Source organism: Oncorhynchus nerka, linkage group LG17 (genome assembly GCF_034236695.1).
Source record: "Oncorhynchus nerka isolate Pitt River linkage group LG17, Oner_Uvic_2.0, whole genome shotgun sequence".
NCBI classification, from domain to species: Eukaryota; Metazoa; Chordata; class Actinopteri; order Salmoniformes; family Salmonidae; genus Oncorhynchus; species Oncorhynchus nerka.
Window position 1 is genome coordinate 39,077,522 of NC_088412.1, and position 26,841 is coordinate 39,104,362.

Here is a 26,841-nt window from a genome sequence, read left to right on the forward strand (position 1 = left end):
ACACAGTAAATGTCAATCAATCAATCAAATGTATTTATAAAGCCCTTTTTTACATCATCCGATGTCAAAGTGCTATACAGAAACCCAGCCTAAAACAGCAAGCAATGCAGATGTAGAAGCATGGTAGCTAGGAAAAACTCCCTAGAAAGGCAGGAACCTAGGAAGAAACCTAGAGAGGAACCAGGCTCTGAGGGGTGTCCATTCCTCTTCTGGCTGTGCAGGGTAGCGATTATAACAGTACATGGCCAAGATGGTCAAACGTTCATAGATGACCAGCAGGGTCAAATCATAATAATCACAGTGGTTGTAGAGGGTGCAACAGGTCATCACCTCAGGAGTAAATGTCAGTTGGCTTTTCATAGCCGATCATTCAGAGTTCGAGACAGCAGGTGCAGTAGAGAGAGAGTCAAAAACAGCAAGTCTGGGACAAGGTAGCACGTCCGGTGAACAGGTCAGGGTTCCATAGCCGCAGGCAGAACAGTTGAAACTGGAGCAGCAGCACGACCAGGTGGACTGGGGACAGCAAGGAATCATCAGGCCAGGTAGTCCTGAGGCATGGTCCTAGGGCTCAGGTCCTCAGAGAAAGAGAGAGAGAATTAGAGGGAGCATACTTACATTCACACAGGACACCGGATAAGACAGGAGAAATACTCCAGATATAACAGACTGACCCTAGCCCCCCGACACAAACTATTGCAGCATAATTACGGGAGGCTGAGACAGGAGGGGTCGGGAGACACTGGCCCCGTCCGACTATATCCCGAGACAGGGCCAACCAGGCAGGATATAAAACCCCACCCACTTTGCCAAAGCACAGTCCCCAAAACCACTTGAGGGATATCTTTAGCCACCAACTTACTACCCTGAAACACCCCACGAAGATCTCCCTCACGGCACAAACCCGAGGGGGTCGCCAACCTGGACAGGAAGATCACGTCACAGACTCAACCCACTCAAGTGACGCACCCCTCCTAGGGACGGCATGGAAGAGCACCAGAAAGCCAGTGACTCAGCCCCCGTAATAGGGTTAGAGGCAGAGAATCCCAGTGGAGAGAGGGGAACCGGCCAGGCAGAGACAGCAAAGGTGGTTCGTCGCTCAAGTGCCTTTCCGATCACCTTCACACCTCTGGGTCAGACTACACTCAATCATAGGACCTACTGAAGAGATGATTATTCAACCGAGTCTGCTTCTCTCACATGGATAGGCAGACCATTCCATAAAAATGTAGCTCTATAGGAGAAAGCCCTGCCACCAGCTGTTTGCTTAGAAATTCTATGGACAATAAGGAGGACTGCGTCTTGTGACCGTAGCGTATGTGTAGGTATGTACGACAGGACTAAATCGGAAAGATAGATCGGAGCAAGCACATGTAATGCTTTGTAGGTTAGCAGTAAAACCTTGAGATCAGCCCTAGCATTAACAGGAAGCCAGTGTAGAGAGGCTAGCACTGGAGTAATGTGATCAAATTGTTTGGTTCTAGTCAGGATTCTAGCAGCCGTGTTTAGCACTAACTGAAGTTTATTTAGTGATTTATCCGGGTAGCTGGAAAGTAAAAGCATTGCAGTAGTCTAATCTAGAAGTGACAAAATAAGGGATGAATTTTTGCAAATGTACATAGATGGAAAAGAAATCTGTCCTTGAAACAGTCTTGATATGTTCGTCAAAAGAGAGATCAAGTCCAGAGTAACTCCAAAGTCCTTAACAGTTTTATTTGAGATGACTGTACAAACATCAATATTAATTGTCAGATCCAACAGCAGATCTCTTTGTTTCTTGGGACCTAGAACTAAGCATCTCTGTTTTGTCAGAGTTTAAATGTAAAACATTTGCTGCCATCCCCTTCCTTATGTCTGAAAGACAGGCTTCCAGGGAGGGCAATTTTCATCTAAATGTACAGCTGTGTATCGTCCGCATAGCAGTGAAAGTTAACATTATGTTTCTGAATGACATCACCAAGAGGTAAAATATATAGTGAAAACAATAGTGGTCCTAAAACGGAACCTTGAGGAACACCGAAATTTACAGTTGATTTGTCAGAGGACAAACCATTCACAGAGACAAACTGAGATCTTTCCGACAGATAAGATCTAAACCAGGCCAAAACATGTCCGTGTAGACCAATTTGGGTTTCCAATCTCTCCAAAAGAATGTGGTGATCGATGGTATCAAAAGCAGCACTAAGGTCTAGGAGCACGAGGACAGATGCAGAGCCTCGGTCCGATGCCATTAAAATGTCATTTACCACCTTCACAAGTGCCGTCTCAGTGCTATGATGGGGTCTAAAACCAGGAGAGCAAGTATTTTATACACTGCCGATTTTGCAGGTTTTCCTACTTACAAAGCATGTAGAGGTCTGTAATTTTTATCATAAGTACACTTCAACTGTGAGAGACGGAATCTAAAACAAAAATCCAGAAAATCACATTGTATGATTTTTAAGTAATTAATTTGCATTTTATTGCATGGCATAAGTATTTTTGCTTTGTAAGTAGGAAAACCTGCAAAATAGGCAGTGTATCAAATACTTGTTCGCCCCACAGTACATATATTGTGAAAACAGAGGTCTTAAACGGAGCCTTGAGGAACACTGAAATTTACAGTTGATTTGTCAGAGGACAAACCATCAACATGTTATTACGTGCTAAAGGATAGGAACTCTCACAACCTCACTCTCCAACCAAGGTGCATGAAGAGGAGCAAACTGAAAAGAGTGGAGTGGCGGAATATCTTCTCTTCAGCATATTATGTCAAAGTAATATGTTATTTGCATGACAAAACCTGAGAATAGTTGACACATCCTCCTCTATATGAGTCACTGATAGTCACTCAATTAGCCCATGTCAGCATAAAACTATTTTAGCGGCCAGCTATCTAAACTGACCGGGGGACCTCACTGAGATATCAAATCCAAATCTGTAAACATTTCTCTCCACCCTATGGCAAAATGTGTAGAAGTGCAGGAAATGATCTGTGGTCCCCACCCCCATCAAAGTTGCCCATTCTTGGACTAGAGACCAGGCTATTTAGAGGATGTCATGTGAGTTTGGGATTTAAGCCCAGTCAGTCAGAACTTCTGACATGTCATATCAGGGGGATATGAAATGACATGTCTTTCTGCAAAGCCTTATTTCTGAATTTAGCCCTTTCACAGGAATCATGACAGCCATTGTATTTGAAGAGAATGTAGCATGCTACTGTATACTGTTTGACCGGACATACAGGCCTAGTTTTCCCTGTCAGACTTCCCTTTCCTGTCTCTCTGAGCATGTTCTTATGCTTATCTGTGATGTGCAGAAATGTTACTACTGTAAGAAGAGGATGAAGAAGACGTCCGGGTGCTGTGTGCAGTGTTCCCATGGCCGCTGTTCTACGGCCTACCACCCTACCTGTGCCCAGGCCGCTGGGGTCCTCATGCAGCCAGACGAGTGGCCTTTCGTGGTCTACGTCACCTGCTGCCGGCACAAGGGCCCTATTCAGACAGAGGTATACATCAGTTGTACTTTACTTGGTGTCTTTCAGAAAGAGGAAGCTATACACCAGACGGGGAACTCTGAAGGCCTCTGTTTTGGGACTTAGTTGGGAACATTCTTCTGATACTTTGCCTTCTATATACACTGAGTATAGAAAACATTATGAACACCTTCCTAATATTGAGTTGCACTCCCCTTTGGCCTCAGAACAGCCTCAATTCGTCGGGGCATGGACTCTACAAGGTGTCGAATGTGTTCGACAGGGATGTTGGCCCATGTTGACTCCAATGCTTCCAACAGTTGTGTCAAGTTGGCTGGATGTCCTTTGGGTGGTGGACCATTCTTGATACACATGGGAAACTGTTGTGTTGCAGTTTTTGGCACAAACTGCTGCGCCTGGCATCTACTGCCATACCCCGTTCAAAGGCACTTAAATATTTTGTCTTGCCCATTCACCCTCTGAATGGCACACATACCCAGTCCATGTTTCAATTGTCTCGAGGCTTAAAAATCCTTCTTTAACCGGTCTCTTCCCTTTCATCTACACTGATTGAACTGGATTTATCTGGATGTTTTGTATACTCAGTGTATTCAGGACTGTGCTCACCACATTGTATTGCATAAACATGACTAGGTTTTAGATTTGAGTGAAAACTCCCACAAGTGTGCCCATGTGCTTCCAGTCCAAAGAGGTTGATAGTTCTTATTTGATGCTAATCCTGTGGATGACCATGTAATCATCACTGATCTCTCTCCTCGTTCAGCGTAACAAAGCAGCCATGCATGAGCTCACCGTGGGACAGAGGGTGATCTGTAAGCACAAAAATGGCCGCTACTACCAGTGTGACGTGGTACAGCTTTCCAAGGAGACATTCTATGAGGTCAACTTTGATGACGGCTCCTTCAGCGACAACCTCTTTCCCGAGGACATCGTGGTAAGGAGACTTACGGTTCAGTAGTTCATATGCTGTTCATGATTCGTTTATTGATTGCTTAGAGAGCTAGGCAAAATGGACAACAGTCCACAGCGTGATAAATGTACCCGTTTGTTTTGTTTTGTTGTGATAACAATGAATAGGCGATAAATAATGGTCAATTATTTTGGGGTGGAGGGCGATATGGACAAACAGTAATATTGTGATGAATGTAACTATTTTGCTTGATAACAATCATTAATGGACAGTTACTTTAAATTAGCGGAGGGCTCTAGAACATTTTCTTCCAGTGCCAAGTAAGACAGCTGAGATGGTGGCCTATGATTAAAAAATTACCGTAATTTCCGGACTTTAAGCCGCTATTTTATTCCCACACTTTGAACCTCGCGATTTATACAATGACGCGGCTAATTTATGGATTTTTCCCGCTTTCACAAGATTCATCCTGCCAAAAAACTGAGCACCGTCACATAATGTGACGTAAATCGAGCGCGCTCAAACTTCCCATCATTCTGATTAAGGTAGTAATTTTGTCACCCTCATCATGGCAAAGACACGGAGAAATGCATATGATGCAGCTTTCAAGTTGAAGGTGATAAATCTGGCTGTTGGAAAAGGAAATAGAGCTGCTGCATGGGAGCTTGGCCTTAATGAGTCGATGATAAGACGTTGGAAACAGCAGCGTGAGGAACTGACTCAGTGCAGAAAGACAACAAAAGCTTTCAGAGGGAAGAAAAGCAGATGGCCCAAAGTATTTGCAGCCACTCGACATCAGTGTAAATCGTGCATTTAAGGTGGCGCTCCTTGTTCAGTGGGAGTCTTGGATGACAAGTGGGGAGAAATCCTTCACTAAAACAGGCCGCAGGCGAAGAGCATCTTATGGTCAAGTCTGCCAGTGGGTCCTGACAGCGTGGAGCATTGTCAAAAAATCCACTATCATCAACGGGTTTCGAAAGGCTGGACTGCTGCGTGTTGAAGGGGCAGCATGAGCTCAGCGGGGTATTTGCCTCCGGATGAAAGTGACGAGAGCGACAATGAAAACGATCCAACATCGGATGAAGCAATTCTGAGGCTATTCAACTCCGACACCGAAGGAGATGACTTCAGTGGTTTCAGTGCACAGGAGGAGGAAGATAGTGACCAATGACTTTCTTGGTAGGCTACCGTTTTAATTTTTGTTACAAGCCGTGTTTCGTTAAAGCCTATTTATTTTTGTTTACAAGCCGTGTTTCATTTAAAGGCTGTGTAAAGTTAATTTGTTTCAATGTACCGGTAGGCACCTGCGGCTTATAGACATGTGCGGCTTATTTATGTACAAAATACATATTTTTTAATAATTCAGTGGGTGCGGTTTATATTCAGGTGCGCTTAATAGTCCAGCAATTACGGTAAGCTATTTCATGTAACATATCCAGTTGTAAAGTGGTGCCATGAACTTAATATAAAGAGGTGAGAAATATAGTAGTGGTTTTGAAAAACAGTAGTCTTTTTCTCCGCAATTGCATTTTGAGCAACGTTAATATGCTTGTGCTTCTCAGAATGCATCTTTCCCTCCTCCGTGCGCACAGTGGGGAGAGGAAGTGAAAGTGGCTCGCTCACAGAGCAGCTGACAGCTGACAGTGAAACAGGGACAGGCAGATACTTTCATAGCACTAATCAACATGATGCATAGGCTATTACTGTTGACCAAATAATGGTTTTAGAACAAATCTACAGGAATATTGTCTATCACATTGTTTATTACAGACGTACACAAAATGCTTCGTAAGAGGAAGGCCATGTCAATGTCGGTAACTTTCGGGTTTATCATCCCAGCTCTGTACTACACATTGGTTGAAATTGTGTGATGGCTTTTTGGTGCTTGCTAAATAGTATGTTTGTAGGATTGTATCTAATGTTGTTTTCTGTTGTCAGAGCCGGAATTGTGCCCAGCTAGGCCCCCCATCGCAGGGGGAGGTGGTGCAGGTCCGGTGGACAGATGGTCTAGTCTACGGGGCCAAGTTTGTGGCTGCTCACGTCATCCAAATGTACCAGGTACTGCAACAGTATTCATACTCACCCGTAGCAACAATATACCTTATGCAGAAAGAGATTACAGTCTTATATGAAAGACTGCTTTGCGGTCTAATTGATCAGCTCCATTTTCCCAGATGGTTTAAAACTCATAGCAAGCAATACATTAAAAATCTGTGATGAAACCATTGTTTTGTTTGCTATGAGAGTCATCAAATGTGGTTATTTTGGCATTGATGGTGTTGTTTGATGTAGGTGGAGTTTGAAGACGGGTCACAACTAACAGCCAAGAGAGATGATGTCTATACCCTGGATGAGGAGCTGCCCAAGAGAGTCAAGTCAAGACTGGTGAGTGTACTGTGAGCTATCCAATATACTGAATCCAAAGTTGCTAACCTTTGTACATTGTATATCAACTCTGAACTTTTTCACTCTACTGTAGCATTCTACTGGATCTTATTCTCCAGCATGTTTGTTAATTATTAATGAGTCTTCTCCCTGTGACAATGGACCATGAAGTAATCCTTATCTTCCGTGTGTACCCTGCCCCGTCTCCCCAGTCCAAAGCGTCAGACATGCGTTTCGATGGTATATTTGAGGACAAGGAGGCCATCCAGCAGTCGAAGAGGCAGAGAGTGATCAACTCACGGTACAGAGGAGACTACATCGAACCTGTGATCTACAGAGCCATCATGGAGTAGCCTGCCGACTACAGCATGGAGTAGCCTACTCTACCAACAAATCACCAGCACTGATATTCCTTATCCAGACTTCTGCTCACTTTACCTTAATTTATCCACTGAGTGAGTAAGTGTAGCTCTGACTAAAGGACTTCCTCTGAAAATAACTGTCCAACCCCTAGTTTAGACTGTCTTTTTCTTCAATTCATCCCTTCATCATTCCAGCATTAGGCACTGGTTTCCCAGACACTGTTTAAGCCTTGTCCTGGACCAAAAATATATTTCCAGAACTAGGCTTGATCTGTGTCCAGGAAACCTGTCCCTATGGTTATTACCATCCACGTCACATTTTATGCTACTCTGCCAGTGCCCAGTATCAGTAATTTGTGTATTGAATGAAGTGATATTGGCCCTTGATTTTTGCTCCTAAACTTTCTGATAATAACAATTCACTCAATATAATTCAGTGGTAGGAAGGATTTCCTCAAGGGAGTGAAGCAGACACAAAAGTTATTGCCACTCATCCTCATAATCACTTGTGTTTTCTGACTCAATATTTGACAATGTTCGCCAGTTGTTATTTTACGTACATATGTATATATTTTCCTATGTATAATGAACAAAAATATTAACACAACATGCAACAAGTTCAATGATTTTACTGAGTTACAGTTCATATAAGGAAATCAGTCAATTGAAATAAATAAATTAGGCCCTAATCTATGGATTTCACATGACTAGGCAGGGACGCAGCCATGGGTGGGCCTGGGAGGACATAAGCTCATCCACTTGGGAGCTAGGCCCCGCCAATCAGAACTACATTTTTGCCCAAAAAAGGGCTTTATTATAGACAGAAATTGGATGTACTGCCAAATTCTCTAAAATGAAGGAAGCGGCTTATGGTAGAGAAATTAACATTACATTTTCTGGCAAATGCTCTGGTGGATATTCCTGCAGTCAGCATGCCAATTGCATGCTCCCACAAAACTTGATACATCTGTGGCGTTGTGTGACAAAACTGCACATTCTAGTGGCCTTTTATTATCCCCAGCACAAGGTACACCTGTGTAATGATAGTGGTGTTTAATCAGCTTCTTGATATGCCACACCTGTAAGGTGGATGGATTATCTTAGCAAATGACAAATGCTCACTAACAGGGATGTAAACTATTTTGTGTACAAATTGAGAGAAATAAGCTTTTTGTGCGTATTGAACATTTCTGGGCATCATTTATTTCAGCTCATGAAACATGGAACCAACACTTTACATGTTGCGCTTTATATTTTTGTTCAGTATAGTTTTTATGGTGCTACTTGCACCTATCTTTGATTTCAAGGAGGTGCAATGCCATTTTAGTAACTAATACTGCCTCCTCTTAGCAGATTCACACTGTTGACTGCATTCCTATACATTGTATTTTGTAGGAATGCGTTGAATATAGCTTTTTCCATTTTGAGTTGTTTTTTTTACCAGCATATTTATTATATGGTGCTTGGAGAAACTAAAAGTAACTTCTGCAATACAGACAGTTTGTCAGTTGCAATGCTGTAGAGGTTTCAAAACGATTATGATGTATGTTCTATTTTTGCTATAGCGATGAATTGGAAATAGCCTGTTCAGAATTGCTGTGGGCTCTCCATTTATTTCCAAGTTGGTTCTTTACTCATTTAATGAAAGTTGTGCATTGCACTTTTATTTAAGTCCAGTTTGAGAGGACATTTTAATAGTTGTGTGCTGCCATATGCTATTTTTGTGAGGGGGGGGGAATATTATTGTGAATTCTACATCTATAAGATGTTCTTACCCATCTCCACTCGGCCAAGATCGTCAACCATGATGCACTTATTAAGATAGGATAAGGTGGCTTTCAGATTGTCTTCATTGTTTGTCTGTAAACTGCTGTTGTCTTGAGTATAGGGGTGGAAAATTTTCCCACGTTTTCCAGAAATCCTGGTCGGAATATGCCTGGAATCAGGAGGGAATAAGCAGGAAATCTAGGGATACCCAATCTGTGATTTCTGGAAAACGTGGGAATTTTGAGAAAGTTCCCAGCATTTTGTGACCCTAATTGAGTGTGTGAGTCACAGAACTGACAGTATGGGTTACAGTTAATTATAAAGGCCCACATTCACAGCAGTACCACTGAGCAAAAGGTTTTTATCATCATCATTCAATAGTATGGAAAAACTTAAGACTTATAATACATGGAGGAAAATTACTTTTCTATCAAAAATAACTATTGCTTTGTTTTATAATGATACATGTTCTATATTCACAGCCAGGAAGACACTGAGATGTAATTATTGTAATAAGTACTTTATTGAAAGATATAAACTGTTGACTCTAGGGATCTTGGTAGCATCCCAAATGGAACCCTATTCCCTATATAGGGAGTAGGGTACCATTGGGACCGTTCCCTGGCCTGTTCGTGTTTGACCTTTTGAACGTTGACCTCTTTCCTGTGTCTGATAAATGAACACTGGACTTCTTCCATATTATCATTCATGCATTTTGTAAACCATTTTTGTTTCAGTAAATTTTTGCCTCGCTTATGTCCTGTATTGGTGTTATTTGTTGGTGGTTCCATTACTATGTAATTACAATGGTTAACGATGTTTGACATGCTTATCACAATTATGACTACAATTTGCAGTATATGTAATCACACTTTCGGATACCTTGAGAGCTTAATACGTCATACCATTAAATCACAGTAGTGATACATTTACCTCTATATGGAGTAAAACGGTCAACTGAATTATTTCTGTCCTAGGAGAAGACTCTCCCAGTGTTTGTACCAGCAAACCTCACAGGTTAGCCCAAAACAGGATTTACACAGAACGTTTGAGATTAAGTTCAAGGAACCGGTCATTGCTTGAATTCATGAGACAATTTTTACAGAACTGTATACGATTTTGAAGGTCATACAGTGTATTTGAAAAATTCAGATCCTTTGACTTTTTTCACATTTTGTTAGGTTACAGCCTTATTCTAAAATGGATTAAATTGTTTCCCCCCCCCCCCCCACTCCATTGCAGCAGCGCAAAAGATTTGGGACTGACCCAAAATCAGCCCCGACAGTCATGTCCTGGTAACGTCCATGCTGTGCACCACCATGGTCGCCAATACCCCACAAAGCTAAACCAGGTTTCTAGATTTTTTCTTCTATTTTATAAAAATAAAACTACCCTATATACATAAGTGTTTAAGACCCTTTGCTATGAGACTCAAAATTGAGCTCGGGTGCATCCTGTTTCTACAATTTTATTGGAGTCCACCTGTGGTAAATTCAATTGATTGGGCATTATTTGGAAAGGCACACAGCTGTCCATATAAGGTCCCACAGTTGACAGAGCAAAAACCAAGCCATAGTTATAGCTCTGAGACAGGATTGTGTCGAGGCACAGATCTGGGGAAGGGTACCAAAACATTTCTGCAGCATTGAAGTTCCCCAAACACAGTGGGCTCCATGGAGTTTGCCAAAGGGCACCCAGACCATGAGAAACAAGATTATCTGGTTTGATGAAACCAAGATTCAATTATTTGACCTGAATGCCTTAGCGTCATGTCTGGAGGAAACCTGGCACCATCCCTACAGTGAAGCATGGTGGTGGCAGCATCATGCAGTGGGGATGTTTTTCAGCAGCAGGGACTGGGAGACTAGTCAGGATCGAGGGAAAGATGAACAGAGAAAAGTATAGAGAGAGATCCTTGATGAAAACCTGCTCCAGAGCGCTCAGGACCTCAGACTGGGGTGAACGTTCCCCTTCCAACAGGATAGCAACCCTAAGCTCACAGCCAAGACAATGCAGGAATGGCTTTTTCCCCCCTCAATGTTCTTGAGTGGCCCAGCCAGAGCCCGGACTTGAACCCGATTGAACATCTCTGGAGAGACCTGAAAATAGCTGTGCAGCGACGCTTCACACCCAACCTGACAGATCTGCAGAGAAGAATAGGAGAAACTCCCTAAATACAGGTGTGCCAAGCTTCTAACGTCATACCTAAGATGACTTGAGGCTGTAATCACTGCCAAAGGTGCTTCAACAAAGTACTCAGTAAAGGGTCTGAATACTTATGTAAATGTGATACATTTAAAAAAAAATTTTTGGCTTTGTCATTATGTGGTATTGTGTGTAGATTGATGAGGAATAAAAACAATTTAGAATAAGGCTGTAATGTAACAAAATGTGGGAAAAGTCTAGGGGTCTGAATACTTTACATTACAGTAGCCCAGCCTTTACAAAAATAGCAGTTGTATATTGCTGTTTATGGTTTGCACCAGCTCGCACACAGGTTGAATGTCATTTGTGTTTAGCAAACATTGCTCATTGTTTTTGAATGTAGACAAGACAATAAAGTGCTGAACAGCCTTATGAATGTATGATTATCTTTCCTATTTCTGCTTTTCTATTTGAATCCAATGCACTGACATTCAAGTCGCAACAACGTGACTTCTTTCCACCCTCACAACTAGCTACATTGTAGCAGTGTGCCACTGATTTGGCGTTTCAGAGATGTTCCCTCCCCCTGTCAGTGTTGGGTCCACTGTGTTATGTGTGCTGATGGTGCAACTGTACAGTGACCGCTATTTACCTTTTGAGGGGGGTTCCACATACACTAGCTGCTGGATATCAATTTGAAATTGACGATGGAGATGGACAGCTAGCTTGCATATAAAGACGAAATGTTTATCTTAGCTATCAGTCACTTCTGGAACACGTATCATCAAAGAAACGGTAAGGACACAAAAGGTGACAGTTAGCATAGCGCTAGCTAGCTTCTGTACTGTGACCAGCCATGCTTAAATAGTAGAATGTGATAGAATGTAAAGTAGATACCGGTATTTAACATTAACATAAGCCTGTGCAATACATGTGGTCTTGCGCTTTGTTTCTGTTCACTGTATGCAATGCTGTTCGTTTAGCTAGCTAGCTGGCTTAGCTGTCCCTCCATGTCCAGATATACCTGACAGCCACCTACCTCACTGAGCTATAATAAGAACGACCGAGCTGGGCTGGCGACCATGGTGGTGCACAGCATGGACGTCACCAGGACCTGGCTTTCAGGGCTGATTTTGGGTCAGCCCCGAATCTTTTGCGCTGCTGCAATGGTGTATAAAAAAATGTAGTCAACTGAATGCGCCACTTACTTCATAGAGCTGTGGTCACGTGAAACTCCCGAAGTCATCCAACGGTTATAATCAGGGGTGTAGTGCTGCTGGTGCGCAGCAGAGCGACGCTTCGCCACTTTTCACAATGGTGCTATGTCTCACAAGATCACTTAATTATTAATTAGTATTTTACATAAACATAATAAAATAGCATGATTTTATCAGACTACTATTATAGTAGTTAGGCTGATTGTGCTGAGACGTTGAATTGTTTTTCTCATTCGATGCCAGAGTTTAACTCCACCGGTTCTAAAATTCGATTAGTTCGGCTGGTTAGCCACCCTTACATCATTCAAGATCGAAATGCATATTCCCATGAAACTGACTTGTATCACCTGTAAAACGTGAAGAATTATCATTCACGATTGACAGTGATGATGGCCTAATTTACAATAAAGTAGGCTTAATTTGGGGTTTTAGGATTTTAAAAATATAACATTTTCCTTTAGCCACTTACAGTATGTGTCGGTATATGGCTAACGTTTTTTTAAATGGTTCTATCTATTTTTAAAAAATGGCACTAAACCACTGGTTATAATAAATGTAAAGCAATTGCCATGTGTGGTCAACTGATAATTCCAGCACCATTTTGATTGGGACAGCGTCATTGCACTTATTTGAGACAAGCATGGGAACTCATCTTGATAAATAAAATTAAAAAATAGATCTGGATAAATCAATGTCCGATTTTTGTTTTAACTGAATCTCCGTTCGGATCTTTGGTCACAGTTAGGCTGGGAAATGTTAGCTAAATCGAGGTGAGTGCTCATGATCATTAGTCTAGCAATTGAAAGCGATTTTGTCCACACACACATATTACCCGATGAGCATCCCTGATGTTTTCCTGAACTTTCCAATACTTTTCTAATGCATCTCAGTCGCTTAGTCTACTGATGCGAATACACATTTGTACACTTTTCACATAGGCTATTAAAGTAATGACACATGTTTTTGAATTGTTTAAAATGTTAATGAGGCCTACATCGTTTCAATAACATTGTAACTGAAACCACTATTGGCTTCATTGACTTACTGAATTTATTATTTTGTAATTGTAAGCGAGGCTACTTGCTGATATATTATTTTAAATATTATTGTAACAGTAAGCCAGCCTACACAGTAACCCATGGTATGTGGTTACTGACCACAATCGATTGAATTAATAATAAGTGTTGAGTATTTGGCATTGGAGAGAGCATCGCTCATGGAAGAAAACAGCGATGTGCTGGATTTGCCAAATTATAATTACTCCTGTCTCTATAAAAAAATACATTAATTAATTGAAAATACTACACCAGCACAATTTAGCTACAGAAGATCGATACATAAAAATATTTAAATAGCTGTAAATTATATTTTGTCACATTAAGAGCGCAGAGGCCTAGTCTACTGTCGGGAATCCATTAATTGGGCAGCCCACACAGAAAATATTAAACAGTTGATTGTTGAGGTGAAGCTTTCAATGAAAATCAGGCAGCTAGAAGGTATTTCGCAATATTTCAAAATACAATTGCGGAGGGGAAAAATCTGTTTGAACAGTTGAGTGCCACTGGAAAGTTGGTGGACTATAATTTCCTCCTCATATTCTAGGCCTAAAATCTGTGTAGGCCTATCCACTATTTTCATTGGCCTTATTGGTTGCATTTAAGACATTTGTTTTATTGATCTCAGTATGTACATGTCAGACTAGCTTGTCATTTTGATCATTTGTGTGGTATAAAAAACAAACATATTATTGTAATATCTCCATTCATGTAAAATTAGAATTACAGGAAATTATTTTAGAAAAGGCACTTTTTTTCCTCGGACCCACCAGCTCCTTAGCCCTGGTCTTTAGGACTGAGTTCCGATTGTTATGAAATTCTGGTGCACGTCCCCAGGTGGTGCCAAGGCAGGGAGTGCGGTAGCGGAGGAATGCTCAACTCCGTTCTCTTAAATCTAGGCCGAGTTGAGTTTTGATAAGTGGTCAAGCGATTTGCTAGCAACAACATTATTAAGTCATCAGTCGATACTTAAAAAAAATGCCAATTCAGAAAACGCCTACCTGCAACTGCGGCACATCATACTTTTAATAACATATTTTATGGAATTACAACCAGTGACTTTTTCCTAATTTGTGTTGCTCAACTGGAGATGTCTTGACGTTTGAGATGTCTTGACTTGTCTTGACTTTTGCGCAGAGTTGAAAACACAAATGATGAAAAAGTCGGTGGTTTTAACTTATTCGATTTAAAAAAAGGTATTTAAAAAAAGGTATGAATATGAACACTATGTGGAAGGACCGTTGTTGTACAGGATAAACATAGGTACAGATAAGAGTCTTCAGAATTGACATTTTTACAAGTATCAACTGATTGTTGTTGCTAGCACATCCTGCAACCAGTTATCAAAACTCAATTATCGCCTTGATATTAGAGAACAGAATGTTCCTCAATTAGGTGTGCAGTTGAAGTTCTGCGCAATCAATGAACCGAACCTGCTGCTATTCTATTCTTTCCTGTTCTATTCTATTATTTTGACACTATAAGCGCATTGTAATTCCATATATTGGATTGTATCATATTCTATGCTATTATATTCTATACTACTCTTTCCTGTTAAAAAAAATATCCATGCATTTTGAAATTGAATTTATCCTGATAATCAATCCTCTTCACCTACAATGCGGATGGTGCCATGTACAGTAGAAGGGGATGAGAATCATGAAGCCAACCCGTCACCTGCTCCTGGTGCTTTGTCCCATGGTGATCCTGGGCTTCCTCTACTACTCCTCTGGGAGACTGCACCCCTGGGGCTGGGGACATAAATCACGTAAGTACAGTATAGCAACTACCCATGTCCTAGACGGAGTGCCAGTCTGTTTGTGCCGTCATGCCAAATCATTGTTACTCATTGTCATGTCAAACATGTTTATAATGAGTATGATGCACCAAGCTTTGCCCCCACCCCCATCCAGCATAATGTTTCCAGCATAATGTTTCCTGTCATTGTAGCAGCATGTTTTGTGTATACTACTATTTACCAGAAGGGGGAGCTAAGAGACTAAGGCAACTAAGGAAACATGGAACTGAAAGATGTACTGTATATTCAGTAAATTCAGAAATCACGTTACTAAACAAAACGAACTACACTATAGAATAAAGAAATTATTTAAAGCATGATAAGTAAAAATCTCTGGAGTACCTTAAATGAAATTCTAGGCAAAAAAAGCGAACTCGGCTTCATCCTTCATTGAGGTAGATGGCTTGTTCGTAACAAAACCCTTTGATATTGCCAACCACCTGAATATAATTTTTTGTTGACAATATTTGCAAACTGAGGCATGACATGTGAGCAACAAATGCTGAGCCTTTATATTCATGCATAACGGACCAAATAATGAAAGACAACGACTGTAGTTTTGAGTTCTGCCAAGTTGGTGTGGGAGAGGTGAAAATATTGTTGCTATCTCTAAATAAGGACACACCACCTGGTACCGACAACCTGGATGGTAAATTGCTGAAGTTGGTAGCAGAATACATTGTGACTCCTGTTTGACATATCTTCAATTTAGGCCTAGAAAGATAGTGTGTGCCATCAGACATGGAGGGAGGCAAAGGTCTTTCCACTATCCAAAAATAGCAAAGCCCCCGTAATGGTTCAGACAGCCGACCAATCAGCCTGTTACCAATGCTTAGCAAACTTTTGGGAAAAAATCGTGTTTGACCAAATACAGTGATATTTTACAGAAAACAAATAAAAAAACAGACTTTCGCATGCTTATAGGGAAGGGCACTCAACATGCTCGGCACGGACACAAATTCCTGATGATTGGCTGAAAGAAAATGATAAGAAGTTTGTGGGAGCTGTTTTGTTTGTATTCAATGCAGCTTTTGATATCATCAATCATAACCTCTTGGTGAAAAAACGTAGGCGTTATGGATTTACATCCTCTGCCTCATCATGGAATGACAGTTACCAGAGTGTGGTGAACCACAAGGGCAGCTGGCTTGGGTAATTATTGTTTTCTGTTTTTACGAATGACCTTTCACTGACCTTGAATAAAGCCTGTGTGTCTATGTACTCTGACAATTCAACCGTATACACGTAAGCTAAGACAGTAAAATAAGTAACGGACACCCTTAACATAGAGCTCCAGTCAGTTTTAAAATGGGTAACTAGCAATAGGCTGGTGCTAAATATCTAAAAAACTAAAAGCATCGTTTTCGGGAAAAATCACTCACTCAACCCTAAACCTCATCTAGATCTATTACTTAATAATGTGACGATTGAGCAAGTTGAGGAGACTAAACTGCTAGGTGTAACCCTAGATAGCAAGCTGTCATGGTCAAAACATATAGACTCAATGGTTGCTAGAATGGGATGAGGTCTGTCCATGATAAGGCATTGTTCTGCTTTCTTGGCATCTCAGCCAACCAGGCAGGTCCTTGCAGGCCTTGGTTTTGTCGCACCTAGACTACTGCCCAGTTGTCTGGTCATGTGCGGCAAAGAAGGACATAGGAAAATTGCAGTTGGTCCAGAACAGAGCAGCACGTATTGCGCTTAGATGTACACGGAGGGCAAATGTCAGTGGTATGCATGTCACTCTCTCCTCAGAGTTGAGGAGAGATTGACTGCATCACTATTGGACTTTGTGCAAGGTGTTGATGGGTTAACAGTACTGAATTGTCTGTTGAAGCAGTTGTCACAGTTCGGGCACTCATCGGTACCACACAAGACATGCAGCCAGAGGTCTCTTCACAGTCCCCAGGTCCAGAACAGAGGCTGAGAAACACACAGTATTAAATAGAGCCATGACTACATGGAACTCTCTGCCTCCCCAGGTAACTCAAGCTAGCAATAAAATCAGATTTAAAAAAAAAAACTGATAAAAGAACACATTACGGCACAATGGGGACTGTGAAGAGACAGACATTTTTATACATTTTGGATTGTATTTTGCATTGTATTGTATTATGTTGTTGTGTACAAAACATTAGGAACACCTTCCTAATATCGAGTTGCACCCCCTTTGCCCTCAGAACAGCCTCAGTTCATTGGGACATGGAATCTACAAGGTGTCAAAAGTCTTCCACAGGGATGCTGGCCCATGTTGACTACAATGCTTCCCACAATTGTGTCAAGTTAGCTGGATGTCCTTTGGGTGGTGAACCATGCTTGATACACACGGGAAACTGTTGAGCATGACAAACCCAGAAGCGTTGCAGTTCTTGACACAAACCGGTGCGTCTGGCACCGACTAACATACACCGCTCAAAGGCACTTACATTGCGTTCGGAAAGTAATCAGACCCCTTTACTTTTTCCACTTTTTGTTATGTTTACAGCCCTTTTCCTCATCAATCTACACACAAAACCCCATAATGACATAGCAAAACAGGTTTATAGACAGTTTAGCAAATGTATAAAAAAAATATCACATTTACATAAGTATTCAGACCCTTTACTCAGTAATTTGTTGAAGCACCTTTGGCAGCGGTTACAGCCTCGAGTCTTCTTGGGTATAATGCTACAAGCTTGGCACACCTGTATTTGAGGAGTTTCTCCCATTCTTCTCTCTCAAGCTCTGTCAGGTTGGAGGGGGAGCGTCACTGCACAGCTATTCTGAGGTCTCTACAAAGATGTTCCATCGGGTTCAAGTCCGGGCTCTGGCTGGGCCACGAAAGGAAATTGAGACCAGTCTGAAAGTCACTCCTGCGTTGTCTTGCTGTGTGCTTAGGGTCATTGTCCTGTTGGAAGGTGAACCTTGCCCCAGTCTGAGGCCCCGAGCCCTCTGTAGCAGGTTTTCATCAAGGATCTCTCTGTACTTTGCTCCATTCATTTTTCCCTCGATCCTGACTATTCTCCCAGTCCCTGCCGCTGAAAAACATCCCCACAACATGATGCTGCCACCACCATGCTTCACCGTAGGGATGGTGCCAAGTCTCCTCCAGAAGTGACGCTTGGCATTCAGGCCAAAGAGTTGAATTTTGGTTTCATTAGACCGGATCATCTTGTTTCTCATGGTCTGAGAGACCTTTAGGTGCCTTTTGGCAAACTCCAAGCGGGCTGTCATGTGCCTTTTACTAAGGACTGGCTTCCGTCTGACCACTCTACTATAAAGGCCTGATTGGTAGAGTGCTGCAGAGATTGTTGTCCTTCTCGAATGTTTTCCCATCTCCACAGAGGAACTCTGGAGCTCTGTCAGAGTGACCATCGGGTTCTTGGTCACCTCCCTGACCAAGACCTTCTTCCCGATTGCTCAGTTTGGCCGGGCGGCCAGCTCTAGGAAGAGTCTTGGTGGTTCAAAAATCCTTCCATTTAAGAATCTTGGGGACCTTCAATGCTGCAGACATTTTTTGTACTTTTCCCCAGATCTGTGCCTCGACACAATCCTGTCTCGGAGCTCTACTTGCAAATCCTTTGACCTCAATTGTCTCCAGGCTTAAAAATCCACCATTAACCTTTCTGCTCCCCTTCATCTACACTGATTTGAAGTGGATTTAACAAGTGACGTCAATCACCTGGATTCAACTGGTCAGTCTGTCATGGAAATAGCTGTTCTTAAAGTTTTGTACACTAAGTGTATGATGTATTTTCTGCATTTTATTTGTTGTGTTTTCTTTCCTGTTTCGACCCCAGGAAGAGTAGCTAATTGGGCATCCCAATAAAATATAAAATATTAATACTACATCTGGCATGTGCATATGTTAAATAGGCTCCATCGCAGATTGAGATTGCAGTGGTGGGCTCATCTGAAACACCTTGAAACGAAAAACCGGACAAGAGGGACATGTAGGCTACTTAATAAGTTGGAGTTGCAAAACTGCAGTGTATTTTAACAAATGCTGTGACACGATACTAATGGATTATCAATCCATTTATTTGATGCGACTATACTCTATATACTCTGTTCTTTTCAGTTGTGCTTTTTGTCCCCAGAATGATTTTGATTCTTCAAAGGCTGTTTGTTTATTGTCATTAGCAATAAACTGACATGTTTTATCACACCATGTAGTAATGTTGGAACCAGCTAGAACTGGTGCCTCTACTTCTCTATCTATTATTTGCACAACCATTATTTTGTGTCTTTAATTTGCGATGGAAAGCTTAAATATCTTTTTTCATGCGATAGTGTCTGCCCTACTCTTTCATAGCATAAAGACAAGCGCTTTTGTATACCAGCATTAGCCATCTAGCTTCTTACAGATTCAACTTGATTCACTAAAGCATTTAATACCGGGGTTTAAAAACGGTTGCAAAATATTTTGCTATGGTGTGCTCCACTGAACACAACTTGGGTGTCTTTCTTGTACAGTAATCTTGTTCCTAGACACTTGTCTAAATGTGCGAAGAGTCTGGTGGACCAACGAGTCAAACTTAGCCTTCATTAGCCAATACAGAAAGACCAGGAGTTACTACCGGCGCATTGGCTTAAATCAGCTTAAGGCCAACTTTGAATCGTTGATTTCCCAGGCTTACATGTGCTGTACACAATAGCCTGCGGACGAGGTTACTTGTAAAGTAACTAGTTGATACTTTTAGTGGTTGAGGGCAATGTTTCCTCTTTGCCGTCTTTCACATTTATTTATTTTTATTTCACCTTTATTTAACCAGGTAGATAGTTGAGAACAAGTTCTCATTTACAACTGCGACCTGGCCAAGATAAAACAAAAGCAGTGCGACACAAACAACACAGAGTTACACATGGAATGAATAAACATACAGTCAATAATACAATAGAAAAAGTCTATATACAGTGTGTACAAATGAGGTAGGATAAGGGAGGTAAGGAAATAAATAGGCCATAGTGGCGAAATAATTACAATATAGCAATTAAACACTAGGGTGATAGATGTGCAGAAGATGAATGTGCAAGTAGAGATACTGGGGTGCAAAGGAGCAAAATAAATAAATAACAATATGGGGATGAGGTAGTTGGATGGGCTATTTAGAGATGGGCTACGTACAGGTGCAGTGATCAGTGAGCTGCTCTGACACCAATCTTTGGGAATCTCAGATGATACGAAAGAGAGGTTGAACAGGCTAGTAATAGGGGTTGCAACAATTTCGGCTGATCATTTTAGAAAGAGAGGGTCCAGATTGTCAAGCCCCTGCTGATTTGTTGGGGTCCAGATTTTGCAGTTCTTTCAGAACATCAGCTATCTGTATTTGGGTGAAGGAGAAATGGGGGAGGCTTGGGCAAGTTGCTGTGGGGGGTGCAGAGCTGTTGACCGAGGTAGGGGTAGCCAGGTTGAAAGCATGGCCAGCTGTAGTAAAATGCTTATTGAAATTCTCAATTATCTTGGATTTATCAGTGGTGACAGTGTTTCCTGGTCTCAGTGCAGTGGGCAGCTGGGAGGAGGTGTTCTTATTCTCCATGGACTTTACAGTGTCCCAGAACTTTTGGAGTTTGTGCTACAGGATGCAAATTTCTGTTTGAAAAAGCTAGCCTTTGCTTTCCTAACTGCCTGTGTATATTGGTTCCTAACTTCCCTGGAAGTTGCATATCGCGGGGCTATTCGATGCTAATGCAGTACGCGACAGGATGTTTTTGTGCTGGTCAAGGGCAGCCAGGTCCGGAGTGAACCAAGGGCTATATCTGTTCCTGGTTCTACATTTTTTAAATGAGGCATGCTTATTTAAGATGGTGAGGAAAGCACTTTTAAAGAATAACCAGGCATCCTCTACTAACTGAATGAGGTCAATATCCTTCCAGGATACCCCTGCCAGGTCGATTAGAAAGGCCTGCTCGCTGAAGTGTTTTGGGGAGCATTTGACCGCAGACCCATTACGCACGCAGGTAATGTGGCAGTGATTGCTGAGATCCTGGTTGATGACAGTATTTGGATGGCATGTTGATTAGGATGATATCTATGAGGGTGCCCATGTTTACGGATTTGGGTTTGTACCTGGTAGTTTCATTGATAATTTGTGTGAGATTGAGGGCAATCAAGCTTAGATTGTAGGATGGCCGGGGTGTTAAGCATGTCCCAGTTTAGGTCACCTAACAGCAGGAGCGCTGAAGAATTCACATATGGTGTCCAGGGCACATCTGGGGCCAGAAGGTAGTCTATAGCAGCAGCTATGGTGAGAGACTTGTCTCTGGAAAGGTGGATTTTTAAAAGTAGAATCTCAAATTGTTTGGGCACAGTCCTGGATAGTAAGACAGAACTCTGCAGTAGATTGCAACTTCGCCCCCTTTGGCAGGTCCATCTTGTCTGAAAATGTTATAGTTAGGGATGAAAATGCCAGGGGTTTTGGTGGTCTTCCTAAGCCAAGATTTAGACATGGCTAGGACATCCGGGTTGGCAGAGTGTGCTAAAGAAGTGAATAAAACAATCCTAGGGAGGAGGCTTCTAATGTTAACATGCATGAAACCAAGGCTTTTAAGGATACAGAAGTCAACCAATGAGAGTTCCTGTGGAATGGGAGTGGAGCTAGGCACTGCAGGGCCTGGATTAACCTCTACATCACCAGAGGAACAGAGGAGTATGATAAGGGTACGGCTAAAGGCTATAAGAACTGGTCGGCTAGTACTTTCGGAACAGAGAGTTAAAGGAGCAGGTTTCTGGGCACGGTAGAATAGATTCAAGGCATAAAGTACAGACAAAAGTATGGTAGAATGTGAATCCAGTGGAGGAGGTAAACCTAGGCTTGAGTGACAATGAGAGAGATATTGTCTCTAGAAACATCATTTAAGAGAGGGCTGTAATTTTCATCATAGGTACACTTCAACTATGACAGACAAAATGAGAAAAAAAAAATCTAGAAAATCACATTGTAGGATTTTTAATGAATTTATTTGCAAATTATGGTGGAAAATAAGTATTTGGTCACATACAAACAAGCAAGATTCCTGGCTCTCACAGACCTGTAACTTCTTCTTTAAGAGGCTCCTCTATCCTCCACTCGTTACCTGTATTAATGGCACCTGTTTGAACTTGTTATCAGTATAAAAGACACAAAGGAGACTTTTGTTTCGAAATCTCCTAGGCAAGTCTTACTTTCAAGTAATTATTATACTGTTAAATAATGTTATTCCAGCCTGAGATTTTCTCTGCGTAATAACAAAATGGTTTAACTTTATTCCTATGCAATTACCGGAATAGGCTAACTGAAGTTATATGTAACAACGTACAGTAGGCCTACAACGTAACTACACAGCTATAGAGCATTACACGACTTTGTCGTGTTTATTTTGTACAGTATTTTGTACAGTTATGTACAAAATCATGATGTTTTTTTAAAGTTACATGTTTAGGTTAAATGTCTAACTCAGGAGAAACAAGAACAACACTACTCTTCTCTATCGTTCTCTTATGTCCTTCCTCTCACTCTGTCAACTAGCACCCAGGGTCTGTGAAAATACACATATTTCAAAGCGGAAAATGATTCCTGTACCTCAGGCATATCAGCATTTGTTAGCAATTTGGGAGATATGTTTGTTCACCACTCTCCACAGATGCAAGTTGAGTTTCCAAGTTCAGAAAAGGGATGGAAGGAGCGAGCCAAGCATGATGCCGTAGGGCTTCTTGTTCTCTGCCAACCTGAGTCCAGGCTTGATTTGAAAATAGCCCATTATGTAAAAACCAAGTAAACGTTTGGAGATTAGTGCATTTAACTTTACTCTGAGTGTTTAAGCTTTTTGGCAGATGAGCCAAAGAAAGAAAGTTTAGCAGGCTAACAGGTATCCTCAAACAACAGATATTGTGAGAGCAACTCAACAACCTCACACCCCCTGTCCTGATTTTACGGTACATTTACGCCAACTGCGGTGTCGCTGTTGGGTGTGTTGAACTTTCTTTTATGTGGTTTGTAAGGTGTACCTCTTTAAAAATGGTCCTCATCCATGATTTGAGGCTGCATCCCTATTCTCTACATAATTCACTACTTTTAACCAGAGTGCTATGGGCCCTGGTCAAAAGTAGTACACTACATAGGGAATAGGGTACCATTTGGGACACATCCCCTAACTAACAGCTTGTTCTACAACAATAGCTTGTTTTCCTATGAACCCACTATCAAGCATTGCACCTCTCAGGAGGTAGTTTGGACTTGGCAGAATGTGTATTATTCACTTGTTTGGACTCCTCAATGTCCAATGATGTGCAAACCAAACCCTTAAACCTTTCCCTTCAACTGTGTAAACTTGATTGAATTACTTCTCTTTTAATCATCCTGTCATCACAGCTTTAATTTGTTCATTTTTAATAGGGTTATTGCTTAATCTCATGATTTGCAATATCGTCCAACACTTTGTAAAATGGCAGGCTGAGACGACAGTGAATGATGATGTTGGCGGTAGAGCCTAGCTGCCTAGGAGCAACAGAACAGGAGATGGATGTGCTCTTCTGAGAGAGGGTGTCACGTCCTGACCTTAGAGAGCCATTTTATTTCTCTATTTGGTTAGGTCAGGGTGTGATTTGGGGTGGGCATTCTATGTTGCCTATTTCTTTGTTTTGGCAGAGTATGGTTCCCAATCAGAGGCAGCTGTCTATCGTTGTCTCTGATTGGGAATCATACTTCGGCAGCCTTTTTCCCACCTGTGTCTGTGGGTAGTTATTTTCTGTTTTGTCTCCGTTACCTGACAGAGCTGTTCGCTTTCGTTTTGTTACTTTGTTCGAGTGTTTTTTGTTAATAAAATAATCATGAACACTTTTACGCTACGCTTTGGTCCACTCCTTCTGAAGACAGGCGTTACAAAGCGTGCTGGTAGTGTTAGTGGAAATTATGAGGGTGATGGTTAATATGGATTCTTGTTTATGTCACACCCTATGACTAACACTACTCAATCAACCACCTGTTTTCACACTGTGTTTTCCACATAGAAATAACATTTCTACAACGAACATTCCCATTCAAGTCATTGTTCTGTGATGGATGGGCCCATGGCAAGCAATTATATTTCTATGGTTTTTCCCTTGGATAGGAGGGCTTGTCCAGCGATATCTAACTGAACACTTATTACCCTGGGGCTTAACTCGTTACTTAACTCTTGTGTTTCAGAGAAAGACCTGGATAGTTTTTTCTACGTGGGACGATTATTTCACTCAGGTAGTATAGATTAAGGTTTAGAGTTAAGCCAACCCTGCCACATATAAACCCGGCATCCATGTTGGGAGGTTTTGTCAATCTTAGGAACTCATATGCATTTTCAAAAGCCTGGCTTTCTCATAGTACTCACTTAGGTGTGCTTACATTTGATTAACAAACATCTAGAATTGAGTGCAACTGCTGTAAATAGTGTATCTGGCATATCAGATGATAAGTGGTCATTCACTGTATTATTGAAACTACCGGTATATATTTAATTTATTGAAATCCATCACCTCCCAACATTTTATAACATTTCCAAACTGCCACCAGTTCAATCTTCTATGGTATGTCCACATGTTGAAATACAGTATATCTTTCATTTACATTTACATTTAAGTCATTTAGCAGACGCTCTTATCCAGAGTGACTTACAAATTGGTGCATTCACCTTATGACATCCAGTGGAGCAGCCACTTTACAATAGTGCATCTAAATCTTTTAAGGGGGGTGAGAAGGATTACTTCATCCTATCCTAGGTATTCCTTAAAGAGGTGGGGTTTCAGGTGTCTCCGGAAGGTGGTGATTGACTCCGCTGTTCTGGCGTCGTGAGGGAGTTTGTTCCACCATTGGGGGGCCAGAGCAGCGAACAGTTTTGACTGGGCTGAGCGGGAACTGTACTTCCTCAGTGGTAGGGAGGCGAGCAGGCCAGAGGTGGATGAACGCAGTGCCCTTGTTTGGGTGTAGGGCCTGATCAGAGCCTGGAGGTACTGAGGTGCCGTTCCCCTCACAGCTCCGTAGGCAAGCACCATGGTCTTGTAGCGGATGCGAGCTTCAACTGGAAGCCAGTGGAGAGAGCGGAGGAGCGGGGTGACGTGAGAGAACTTGGGAAGGTTGAACACCAGACGGGCTGCGGCGTTCTGGATGAGTTGTAGGGGTTTAATGGCACAGGCAGGGAGCCAGCCAACAGCGAGTTGCAGTAATCCAGACAGGAGATGACAAGTGCCTGGATTAGGACCTGCGCCGCTTCCTGTGTGAGGCAGGGTCGTACTCTGCGGATGTTGTAGAGCATGAACCTACAGGAACGGGCCACCGCCTTGATGTTAGTTGAGAACGACAGGGTGTTGTCCAGGATCACGCCAAGGTTCTTAGCGCTCTGGGAGGAGGACACAGTAGAGTTGTCAACCGTGATGGCGAAATCATGGAACGGGCAGTCCTTCCCCGGGAGGAAGAGCAGCTCCGTCTTGCCGAGGTTCAGCTTGAGGTGGTGATCCGTCATCCACACTGATATGTCTGCCAGACATGCAGAGATGCGATTCGCCACCTGGTCATCAGAAGGGGGAAAGGAGAAGATTAATTGTGTGTCGTCTGCATAGCAATGATAGGAGAGACCATGTGAGGTTATGACAGAGCCAAGTGACTTGGTGTATAGCGAGAATAGGAGAGGGCCTAGAACAGAGCCCTGGGGGACACCAGTGGTGAGAGCACGTGGTGAGGAGACGGATTCTCGCCACGCCACCTGGTAGGAGCGACCTGTCAGGTAGGACGCAATCCAAGCGTGAGCCGCGCCGGAGATGCCCAACTCGGAGAGGGTGGAGAGGAGGATCTGATGGTTCACAGTATCGAAGGCAGCCGATAGGTCTAGAAGGATGAGAGCAGAGGAGAAAGAGTTAGCTTTAGCAGTACGGAGCGCCTCTGTGATACAGAGAAGAGCAGTCTCAGTTGAATGACTAGTCTTGAAACCTGACTGATTTGGATCAAGAAGGTCATTCTGAGAGAGATAGCGGGAGAGCTGGCCAAGGACGGCACGTTCAAGGGTTTTGGAGAGAAAAGAAAGAAGGGATACTGGTCTGTAGTTGTTGACATCGGAGGGATCGAGTGTAGGTTTTTTCAGAAGGGGTGCAACTCTCGCTCTCTTGAAGACTGAAGGGACGTAGCCAGCGGTCAGGGATGAGTTGATGAGCGAGGTGAGGTAAGGGAGAAGGTCACCGGAGATGGTCTGGAGAAGAGAGGAGGGGATAGGGTCAAGCGGGCAGGTTGTTGGGCGGCCGGCCGTCACAAGACGTGAGATGTCATCTGGAGAGAGAGGGGAGAAAGAGGTCAGAGCACAGGGTAGGGCAGTGTGAGCAGAACCAGCGGTGTCGTTTGACTTAGCAAACGAGGATCGGATGTCGTCGACCTTCTTTTCAAAATGGTTGACGAAGTCATCTGCAGAGAGGGAGGAGGGGGAGGGGGAGGAGGATTCAGGAGGGAGGAGAAGGTGGCAAAGAGCTTCCTAGGGTTAGAGGCAGATGCTTGGAATTTAGAGTGGTAGAAAGTGGCTTTAGCAGCAGCGACAGAAGAGGAAAATGTAGAGAGGAGGGAGTGAAAGGATGCCAGGTCCGCAGGGAGGCGAAGTTTTCCTCCATTTCCGCTCGGCTGCCCGGAGCCCTGTTCTGTGAGCTCGCAATGAGTCGTCGAGCCACGGAGCGGGAGGGGAGGACCGAGCCGGCCTGGAGGATAGGGGACATAGAGAGTCAAAGGATGCAGAAAGGGAGGAGAGGAGGGTTGAGGAGGC

At 42.5% G+C, this 26,841-nt stretch overlaps 2 protein-coding genes and 1 long non-coding RNA gene across 16 annotated transcripts in view; 2 read left to right on the top strand and 1 right to left on the bottom strand.

Annotated features, from left to right (window-relative positions):
- Positions 1-9,652, top strand: part of LOC115145198 (lysine-specific demethylase 4A) — a 53,156-nt gene extending 43,504 nt beyond the window's left edge. For 4 of the 5 annotated variants that reach the window (XM_029686560.2, XM_065003153.1, XM_065003155.1 and 1 more), the window contains 5 exons: positions 3,296-3,484; positions 4,236-4,406; positions 6,321-6,440; positions 6,675-6,767; positions 6,980-9,652. In XM_029686560.2, coding sequence (XP_029542420.2) covers positions 3,296-3,484; positions 4,236-4,406; positions 6,321-6,440; positions 6,675-6,767; positions 6,980-7,120 — 714 coding nt within the window. In that variant the 3' untranslated portion in view covers positions 7,121-9,652. The remainder of the gene's footprint in view (positions 1-3,295; positions 3,485-4,235; positions 4,407-6,320; positions 6,441-6,674; positions 6,768-6,979) is intronic. The other variant, XM_065003156.1, reaches the window with a different exon arrangement.
- On the bottom strand, positions 11-12,319 carry LOC135561433 (uncharacterized). The gene is made up of 2 exons (XR_010459447.1): positions 12,250-12,319; positions 11-575 (listed from the first exon to the last, which is right to left on the bottom strand). It is a non-coding gene; the product is annotated as an uncharacterized LOC135561433 (long non-coding RNA).
- The window catches only part of LOC115145200 (CMP-N-acetylneuraminate-beta-1,4-galactoside alpha-2,3-sialyltransferase-like), a 103,501-nt gene continuing 88,278 nt past the window's right edge, over positions 11,619-26,841 (top strand). For 9 of the 10 annotated variants that reach the window (XR_003865935.2, XR_003865934.1, XR_003865936.1 and 6 more), the window contains exons 1-2: positions 11,619-11,836; positions 14,955-15,081. Coding sequence is in view for 6 of the 10 variants with exons in the window: in XM_029686561.2 (XP_029542421.1) it covers positions 14,964-15,081 (118 nt within the window). In the remaining 4 variants the exon portion in view is untranslated. The remainder of the gene's footprint in view (positions 11,837-14,954; positions 15,082-26,841) is intronic. The other variant, XM_029686562.2, reaches the window with a different exon arrangement.